General features: G+C 36.7%; 1 protein-coding gene across 1 annotated transcript; it reads left to right on the top strand.

Annotated features, from left to right (window-relative positions):
- The first annotated feature begins 2,393 nt into the window (after positions 1–2,393).
- On the top strand, positions 2,394–3,193 carry ZCCHC13 (zinc finger CCHC-type containing 13). Its single transcript, XM_038586533.1, has one exon. The coding sequence runs from the start codon at positions 2,496–2,498 to the stop codon at positions 3,009–3,011; it is 516 nt and encodes a 171-aa protein (XP_038442461.1). The 5' UTR covers positions 2,394–2,495; the 3' UTR covers positions 3,012–3,193.
- The last annotated feature ends 7,761 nt before the right edge of the window (positions 3,194–10,954 follow it).

A 10,954-nucleotide genomic window follows, 5' to 3' on the forward strand; every position in this document is an offset into this window, starting at 1 on the left:
TTGCAAATGACCTATCAGATAAAGGGCTAGTATCCAAGATCTATCAAGAATTTATTAACTCAACAGCAAAGAAACAAACAATCCAATCATGAAATGGGCCGAAGACATGAACAGAAATTTCACAGAGGAAGACATAGACATGGCCAACAAGCACATGAGAAAATGCTCCACATCACTGGCCATCAGGGAAATACAAATCCAAACCACAATGAGATACCACCTCACACCAGTGAGAATGGGGAAAATTAAGGCAGGAAACAACAAATGTTGGAGAGGATGTGGAGAAAGGGGAACCCTCTTGCACTGTTGGTGGGAATGTGAACTGGTACAGCCACTCTGGAAAATGGTGGCTTTGAACTCTTTGAGGTTCCTCAAAGAGTTCAAAATAGATCTGCCCTATGACCCAGCAATTGCACAGCTGGGGATTTACCCCAAAGATACAGATGCAGTGAAACACTGGGACACCTGCACCCTGATGTTTATAGCAGCAATGTCCACAACAGCCAAACTGTGGAAGGGGCCTCGGTGTCCATCGAAAGATGAATGGATAAAGAAGATGTGGTCTATGTATACAATGGAGTATTACTCAGCCATTAGAAACGACAAATACCCACCATTTGCTTCGATGTGGATGGAACTGGAGGGTATTATGCTGAGTGAAATAAGTCAATCAGAGAAGGACAAACATTATATGGTCTCACTCATTTGGGGAATATAAAAAATAGTGAAAGGGAATAAAGGGAAAGGAGAGAAAATGAGTGAAAATATCAGTGAGGGTGACAAAACATGAGAGACACCTAACTCTGGGAAATCAACAAGGGGCAGTGGAAGGGGAAGTGGGCGGGGGTTTGTGGTGACTGGGTGATGGGCACTGAGGGGGGCACTTGGCGGGATGAGCACTGGGTGTTATGCTATATGTTGGCAAATTGAACTCCAATAAAAAAATTTAAAAACTAAAAGTAAATAAAAAAGAAAATATTTATCTTTGTCATTGCATTTATGGAACTGGTGGCACATTCCAACCAAGTCATTTTGAAAATAAAGACCAACGGCTACACATGCGATTCTTATGTCTGTGTTTTACCAAATATGTTTGTATTGCCTGTCTGATAAAAATTCAGATGCAAAACATATAGTTAACTAGTAACTTAAAGAAAAATATTTATTGTGAGTTTTTTAAATTACCAACAAACTAAACTCATTTCAAAAATAGTAAAGTACAGGGAAGGAAAATACAAAGAAAAAAATTGTATTCAATCATAAAAACCCAAAATAGCTATGGTTGATATTTCAGTGTCTAATATTCCATACTTATTTGTATATCTATATAAATGAACATGTCCGTAAATCTTGATGTAGTTTATATAAGACAAACAATTTAGAAAACAATAAAGAGGAAATGTGTCCAATTTTAAATTATGGTTGTATAACTTATTTTCCAATTAATAATCTGTTCTTTATACTGACTGCTTCACCCCTGTTATGTTTTTTAACTTAAGTGGTGATGATTATGTTGAAAACTAGGATTCCTTCAATAAAATATGAAAGATTGTGAGTAAATCCCACTGTGGCATTTTATTTATTTATTTATTTTTAATTTTTTAAAAATATTTTATTTATTTATTCATGAGAGACAGAGAGAGAGAGGCAGAGACACAGGCAGAGGGAGAAACAGGCTCTACGCAGGAAGTCTGACATGGGACTCGATTCTGAGACTCCAGGATCATACCCTGGACTGAAGTCGGAGCTAAACCGCTGAGCCACATGGGATGTCTCTTATTTATTTTTAAAGATTTTATTTATTTATTTGACAGAGAGAGAGGGAGAGAGCAGGAAGCAGGGGGAGAGGCAGAGGGAGAAGCAGATCCTGCGCTAAGCAGGGAATCTGACTGGGGGCTGGATCCAGGAACCCAGTGATAATAACCTGAGCCTATGGCGCTTAACTGACTCAGCCACCCAGGTGCCCCTTACCGTGGCATTTTAAAGATTTTTTCTACCTTACATACCTTACTTATATCTTTATGAACATTTGTATTTTATTTTTTAAAACAAAAAGGACGTTAGTCTAATTTGCTATAATTTCTTTCCTTTACTAGATTAATCTCATACAGATTTTTCGTATGTACGTAGGGAATATACAAAAACGTCATCCACTAGATCACAAAGAAGACCTAACTCTTAATTACAAGGAACCGTACAGGGTATATTTTCTGGACTGGGAGGGATTCAAACAAACTTAAAGATCCAAGTGTTTATCATTTTAAAAAACACCAACACTCAGCCCTGCTTTTGGCTTCAAGGATAGAAAAAGTCAGGGGGGGAAGGGCAGCTGGAATGCCGGTGACACATAATTGGGGCCATACGCAAACCTTGTGTGACGTTGCTGAGGCCCCTAGAGAAAAACGGCCACTTGTTTCTAAGCCGCCCTAAGGGGAGTTGCGTCTGAGCCTCCGGGGCAGTGGTGGGCCCGCTCACCCTAAGATCTCACTGCCACCATGAGCAGTAAAGAATGTTTCAGGTGTGGACGCTCTGGCCACTGGGCCAGGGGATGCCCTAGAGTAGGAGGGAGTCGAGGGCGCGGAGCTAGAGGCCGTGGCAGAGGTTCTCCGTGCAGTTCCACCAACCTACCTGACATCTGTTACCGCTGTGGTAAGTCTGGTCATCATGCTAAGAATTGTGACCTTCTCGAGGACATCTGCTACAACTGTGGGAGAAGTGGCCACATCGCTAAAGACTGTATTGAGCCTAAAAGAGAGAGAGAGCAGTGCTGTTACACTTGTGGCCGACCAGGCCATCTGGCTCGTGATTGTGACCGTCAGGAAGAGCAGAAGTGCTACTCTTGCGGTGAATATGGCCACATTCAGAAAGACTGCACCCAAGTTAAGTGTTACCGTTGTGGCGAGACAGGCCACGTGGCCATCAACTGCAGCAAAACGAGTGAAGTCAACTGTTACCGTTGTGGCGAGTCGGGACATCTGGCCCGGGAATGCCCCATTGAGGCCACCGCTTAATATTTCCCCTTTGTCTTCCCCCTCTTCCGTTTACTGATTGATAATTGTATTATTTTCTCTGAAACCTCTTCACTGACCAAAAGTTGATAAATGGAGGCTAATTCCAGGTCAGTGAGCTTTAATTACCACGTTGAAGGAGGAAACGGCTGGAAAAATCTCAAAAAAAGTTGTTCACTTTTAGATGTCTTATACTGTAATGTGTTTCCGCGCCACTGGTGAATCTGATTATTGGACAGTCATACTAGGCATTAGGCAACTTCTAGGGTCTTCATACTTTGATTTAACATGTAACAAACTACTACTGTGTGCCAGCCACTATGGAGGAATTGGGGATATATCAGTGAACAAATCAGATCAAGTTTGGGAACATAGGCCTAGAATCTATTAACAAATAATATAGAGTGTCAGTGAAGATAAATTGCTACAGAGAAAAAAAACACCAGGTAGAAGGATAGAATGTGCTGGGGAGGGGACATGTGTTTCTGTCTTAGATGCACAAGGCACCCTGAGGAAGTGACATTTCTTCAGAGATTCATTGATAAATAAAGCTGATTCTAAAAATGTCTATGACCTTGCCAAAGTAATTTTAACTTTACTATATATTGATTGCTTTGAATTATCTGATTTCATTAGCTTTTAAATAATGTTGAAAGATATCTCTATCTGGCCCTACATAGAGTATACACTTTAATGAAAATAAACCAGAAAATGTGTATAATGTATGTAAGTAGTTTTGAAAGAGAGAGAGCAATGAGAAATGAAAAAAAAAAAAAAAAAAACCTTAACAGCAAGTGGTTGACATAAACATATTTATGACAAAGTTTGGACTTACATGTTTTTCAAATCTAAGAGAACAAATATAAACATTGACATTAAACATTGATTGGGACTTCGACGATTAAAAAGATCCATTTGCATAGATAGGAAAATTATATTTATATTTAGGAGTTTCTGAAAAGTGTGTTGTCACAGATATAAAAATGTTGTTTCAAATGCTGGAATCTATTCTTAAATCAAATCTGAGAGATGCCTGGGTGGTTCAGTGGTTAAGCGTCTGCCTTCAGCCCAGGGTGTAATCCTGGAGTCCCGAGATCCAGTCCCGCATCAGGCTCCCTGCGTGGAGCCACTTCTCTCTGTGTGTGTCTCATGAATAAATAAAATCTTTAAAAAAATCAAATCTGAAAAACAATTGAGAATCTATAACTTAGAAAAGGTACTTTTAAATTCTAAATAAAACCTGGGATGGGAGAAGTAACTATAATTGAAGTTGTAATAGAAAAATTATTTGTAAAGTAATAACTTCATGTCATGCCTAGGATATGATAGAATTTATATTAGAAAAGATAGTGTACAGGGTACAATTTTTGGTCTATAAACTCATGAGGTCAAGGAAATTTAACTGATTTTATAACTGAAGCCAATTTCTTTTATGAATCTCCATAAAACTTCATGTGTAATCTTTCATTCCCATCTAAAAGATCCCTTCAGTGCAGCTGAGTTTCAACTTCTGTGACTGTATTGGGTTCCTTAGAAATTGATTCTGTCTTTGTGTGCTGTTGCAACAAGATAAACTCCGGCACACTCACACTCTCAGCCCCTAAGTGAGGCAATCCTCATTTCAATCTTCTAAGACTCAACATGAAACCCCTATATCACTCTGAGCCAAACAATTCTCCAGTCTTATCACTGAGACTCATGCTGAGCTCTAGGAAAGGAGAAACACAGATCTCTGCATTTGAATCCCCCTAAACAATCTGGAGTTTCATTTCCCATGTCCTCAGGAGATTGGCCCAGAGTTGGAGGGGGAAAATACACTATGTTGCTTTTAAAGAACACATTTAACATTGAAGTCTTCTTTACATTCCTTCTGGGCATTTTTTTTCTATTTTGGGAGGAAAGGAAGCCCTACTTTGACTCATTAGTATCCCTGTGTCAGAAGTTACAAAATGGTAGCCCTTTTACTAAATCAGATCCATACTATGTTTAGTCTGACCTACACGTTGTTTAACAATATTCATGAATTAGATGCCAACATTTAAAAATTGCAACATTTTCTGTAGAAATTCTCATTTCTGATCTCTCTAGAACATAAAGATCAGGAAGCAATAGTCACCCATTTCTGGGTGGAAGCTTTCAGCTGAAGGTGAGTAGCATTTTCTCCCTATAGGCAGGTCACATGTCCCCATCCCCTCTTCCCCATAATCTTGCAAAAACCCAACAAGCAGTTCCTTTCTCATTAACTTTACCTGCCAGGCTCCTCTAGTTGCTTGAGTCTATAACCTTTGCTGTATGCTTGGGGATAAACAACATTCACCACAGAAGTTCAGTTAAAGCTGTTTATATTCTCATATTTGTAGATACAAACTGGAAAGCACATTATCTTAATAGAGGCAAAAAAAATTTTAATCAAATTCAAGTTCCTTTCTAATTTAAAAACGAAATAACAGAACATCTCTTTAACTTAAAATAAGGGGGCACCTCAGCGAGTTGAGCGTCTGCCTTTGGCTCAGGTCATGATCCCAGGGTGCTGGAATCAAGTCCCGCATCAGGCTCCCTGCAGGGAGCCTATGTCTCCCTCTGCCTATGTCTCTGCCTCTCTCTGTGTCTCTCATTAAATAAATAAATAAATAAATAAATAAATAAATAAATAAATAAATAAATCTTAAAATAGGGCTAATGGGGCTTCTTCTTCCAAGAAGATTGAATAGATGCACTTTTACCTATTCCCATTCAGTGCAGTAGAAACCTCAAACATTATAAAACAAACATGAGAAGACTCTGAAAGATAGAAAAAGATGGGTAAAGGCCTTTGGATCAAAGGAACTACATTGCAGTGAGTTCCCTGTTTTCTTTTCTCTTTTCTTTTTTTTTTTTTTTTTGCCTCATATATCCTGAACTTGAAGCTGAAGAAATTTTAACAGGCACAGAAATAAAGGCCCAACAAAAGCCTGCTTTCACTAGCCAAAGGACCAGGAGAGAGGCAGCCTAGAAAGATAGAAAACTTTTATACAATAATTGCTTTACTTCAGCCGAACATCACAAGTAAAACTATGGCCCCACCCACCACCAGCAAAAGCCTAATGGGGAGCCTAGGCTTACCCTGATAATGCTGCAACAAAGTGCCCCAGCATCTCAGTTGGAGTGCTGTGCAGAGAAAGCCCATCAGTAATGAAGTGGCTTTTTGAAAAGATTTTAAAAATTGATAAAAGCTCCAGCAAAACTAACCAAGAAAAAAAAAGAGGAGAGATAAATTATCAATATCGGGCATGAAATAGGGGATATCACTATCAAGCCTGCAGACATCAAAGGAATAATAAAGGATTATGATAAGAAACTATACACACATGAATTGTACAACTTAGATGAAATGGACCAATTCTTTGAAAAACACAAGCTATCACAACTCACCCAATATAAAATGGGTAATGTGACTAGCTCTTCAGCTATTAAGGAAATTGAATTAGTAAATAAATATTCCCCCTCAAAAAATCTCCAGGCACATATGATGTCACTGTAAAATTCTATCAAATTTTTGAGAAAGAATTCATACCAATTCACACCAATAAAAAGCCTCAAGAGAAGTCCACTTTCACTAGCCAAAGGTCCGGGGGGAGGCAGCCTGGGAATATAGAAAATAGAAGAGCAAGGAACATTTCCCAATACATTTTATAAAACTAGAATTACCTTAATAAAAAATTAGACAATGACAGAACAAAAAACAAAACCACAGATCAATATCTCTTATGAATATAATGCAAAAATCTTTGACAAAATATTAGCAAATAAAATTCAGCAATATATCAAACGAATTATATATCATACCCAAATGAGATTTCTTCCCAAGGACACAAGATTGGTTCAGGATTCAAAAATCCATAAATATAAGCCAATGTATAAATAAACTAAAGAAAAAACCACATACTCATGTAAATTAATGCAGGAAAGGCATTTGATAAAATCCAATATTCATTCATGATATAAGCTCTCAGAAAAATAGGAATATAGGGGAACTTCCTCAACATGATAAAGAACATCTACAAAAAAAAACTACAGTTAACATATTTAATAGTGAAAGACAGAATGCTTTTTTTTGGAGATCAAGAAAAAGGCAAGGATATCAGCTCTCACGACTCTTATTCAACATAGTGAGGGTAGTTCAAGTTACTGCAATAAGGTAATAGTGGGAAATGGAAGGCATACAAATTGGAGAGAAACAACTAAAATTCTTCCTGTTGGCAGGTGACATGATTGTCTATGTAGAAAATCCCAAGTAATCTCCAAAAGACCCTTCCTAGAACTAATAATTTCAACAAAGTTGGAAGATAGAAGAAAAACACAAAAATCTATTGTATTTCCATATACTAGCAACAAATACTGCAACTAAAAAAGGAATACTAGTTTTAATCACTCAAAAGAGAGAAATATCTAAGTGTCAATTTAATAAACATGTACAATAATTGTATGCTGAAAAAAAACAATTGTATGCTGAAAGGTACAAAACGCTGATGAAAGAAATCAAAGGCCTAAATAAATGGAGAAACAAGTTGATGCAAATCCTATAGAAATCTCAGCAAGATTTTTTTTGTATATATAGATTATTCACTTACAGGCAAAGGGAAAGGAAGTAGAATAGCTAAAACAATTTTGAAAAACAAGAATAAAGTGGGAGCAATTGGTCTATCCAGTTTCAAGACTTATTTAATTGCCATAGTAATCAAAACTGAGTGGTATAGGTGGAGATATAGATATGTGTAGATCAATATAATAGAACAGAAAACACAGAAGTCGATTCTTATAAATATGCCCAACTGAACTGTGATAAAGGTGTAGAATCAGGGGATACCTGGGTGGCTCAGTGGTTTAGCGCCTGTCTTCGGCCCAGGGCATGATCCTGGAGTCCCAGGATCGAGTTCTGCATTGGGCTCCTTGCATGGAGCCTGCTTCTCCCTCTTCCTGTCTCTCTCTCTCTCTCTCTCTCTCTGTGTTTCTCATGAACAAATAAATAAATCTTTAAAAAAGGAGTAGAATCAGTTTAATGGAGTAAAGAAAAAGGAATCTTAGACAAAAATCAATTAAAAACAACCACACACTCAATTGTAAAATGTAAACTATAATACTTTTAGGAAAAAAAGTTTTTGGGATCTATGGGTAAGTAATGAGTTCCTAAGCATAACAACAAAAACACAACCAAAGGAAAAATTGATAAATTGGACATGAAATTTTGAAGCTTTTGCTCTGAAATATCCAACAGACAGAATGAAAAGACAAGCTGCAGAATTGTAGAAAATATGTATAAACCACATATCCAAGAAAGGACTAGTATTTAGAATATATAAAACAACTCTTAAAACTCAACAGTTGCAAATTTGAACAACCCAGTTACAAAATGGGTAAAACACATGAAGAGACTTCTCACTAAAGAAAATATACAGATGTCAAATAAAGAAACATTAAGATATTCAATATCATTATCCACTAGGGAAATGCAAGCTAAAACCACAGTAAGATATCACAACATACTTATCAGGGTTGCTAAAATTAAAAAAAATAGTGGCAACATCAAATGTTGGCAAGAATGTAGAGAAATTGAATTATTTATACGTTGCTGGTAGGAATATAAAATGGTACAGCCACTCTTGAAAATAGTTTGGCAGCTTCTTTAAAAAGTACACATGCAACCACCATACAACCTAGCAATTGTACTCTTGGGCATGTAACCAGAATAATGAATACTTCACGTAAAAAAGCCTGTACACAAATGCTTATAGCAGCTTTATTTGCCAATAAATGGAAACAATGCAGCTGCCCTTCAATGAGTGTATGGTCAAATTGTAGTATAGCCATAATGCATTATTACTCAAAATAAGAAAGAATAAACTATCAATTCATAAAAAAATGTAGACGAATCTCCAGAGAAATAATATTGACTGAAAAAAGGCCAATTCCCAAAGATCATATACTGTATGATGCTGTTTATGTAACATTTGGGAAATCATACAGTTAGAGAAATGGATAACAAATTAATGATCATCGAGGATTAAGTAGGGAGTGAGAGTGAGAAGAAAGTGGGTGCGGCTATAGAAGCATAACATAAAGGATGCAAATGGTGATGGAAATGTCTGAGTTTTGACTGTATCAATGCCACTTTTCTAGTTGTGATATTGCACTATATTTTTATGTAACCATTGGGGAAAACTGGGTACATGCGATATTTATGTATTACTTCTAACAACTATATGTAAATCTATGATTGTCCTACAATGAAAAGTTTAATTTTAAAAAATAGAGCTTCACAATGGAAAAACCTGACAAACACTACCTAAAACAGGTGATCAATTTCAACATGCACAGTCACAAATAATGTTGATAGTAGGTACACATTTTTAATTAAGTTTTTTTATTTTAATTCTAGTATAATTAACATACAGTGTATAGTAGTTTCAGGTGTACAATATAGTGATTCAGCAGTTCTGTACATTATTCAGGGCTCATCACAATAAGTATATTCTTTAGTTCCCATTACCTATTTCATCTACCCCCTCACCCATTTCCCTTATGGTAACCATGCTTGTTCTCTAGAGTATGTTTCTTGGTTTGCTTTTCTCTCTTTTATTGTTGCTTCGCTCATTTGTTTTGTCTCTTAAATTTCACATATGAGTGAGATCAGTCTTTCTCTAATTTATTATGCGTAGCATTATACTCTCTAGTTCCATTCATGTCATTGAAAATGGCAAGATTTCATTCCTTTTTATGGCTGAGTAATATTCCATTATATGTATGTATACACCACATCTTCTTTCTCCATTTACTTATTGATGGACACTAGGACTGCTTCCATAATTTGGCTATTATAAATGATACTTCAATAAACATGAGGGTATGTGTATCCCCTTGAATTAGTGTTTTTGTATTTTGGGGGTAAATACCCAGTACTATGATTACTGGTTTGTAGAGTAGTTCTATTTTAAAGCTCTTTGAGGAATCTCCATATTGTTTTCCAGAGTGACTTTACCAGTTTGCATTCCCACCAACAGTGAGCAAGGGTTCCTTTTTTTTCTCCACATCCTTGCCAAAACTTCTTATTTTTTTGTGTTTTTGATTTTAGCCATTCTTACAGGTGTAAGGTGATATCTCATTGTAGTTTTTGATTTGCAGTTCAGTGATGATGAGTGATATTGAAGTATATACCCTTTAAAAATATTTTATTTATTCATGAGAGATACAGAAAGAGAGAGGCAGAGACACAGGTAGAGGGAGAAGTAGGCTCCCCTCAGGAGGTCCCAATGTGGGACTTGATCCCGAACCCCAGGATCACACCGTGGACTGAAGGCAGGTACTTAAGCACTGAGCCATCCAGGCATCCCTGTACCCTTTATATAATATGATTAAAACAACACTTTACCTTGCCATCTTTCTCCTACAAACATGTAACCCTAGTCTAATCTTGAGAAAAACATCAGATAAATTCTGAGAGAAAGGATTCCTACAAAATATATGACCTGTACTCCCCCAAACTGTCAAAGTCATCAAAAATAAGGGAAGTGTCAAAATGATCACAGTCAAGATGAGTCATGATGAGACATGACAAGTAAATATAATGAGATATCCTGTATAGAATCTTGGAAGAGAAAAAGGACATTAGTTTAAAAGTAAGGGAATCTGAATGAATTATGGATGTTAGTTAATAATTAAGTATCAATATTGGTTCATTAATTATAACAAATGTACCATACTGATAAAAACTGTTAATAATAGGGGAAACTGGGTGCAAGGTATATGGTGACTCCCTATACTATATTCCCCTTTTTTTGTAAGTCTAACACTTCTAAAAATTAAAGTGTATTAAACATTAGGGCTCTTGGGTGAGAGGATTCTGGGAAGATGGTTGGGTAGGAAGCATCAGGAATCTGTCTTCCCTCCTAGACAACTGCACTGGCAGAAAC

The sequence above is a fragment of the Canis lupus genome, chromosome X, assembly GCF_011100685.1.
Source record: "Canis lupus familiaris isolate Mischka breed German Shepherd chromosome X, alternate assembly UU_Cfam_GSD_1.0, whole genome shotgun sequence".
In the NCBI taxonomy this organism is placed as follows: Eukaryota; Metazoa; Chordata; class Mammalia; order Carnivora; family Canidae; genus Canis; species Canis lupus.

Coding starts and splice junctions, on each gene's coding strand:
- ZCCHC13 (XM_038586533.1), top strand. CDS start 2,496: ATGAGCAGTAAAGAATGTTTCAGGTGTGGACGCTCTGGCCACTGGGCC.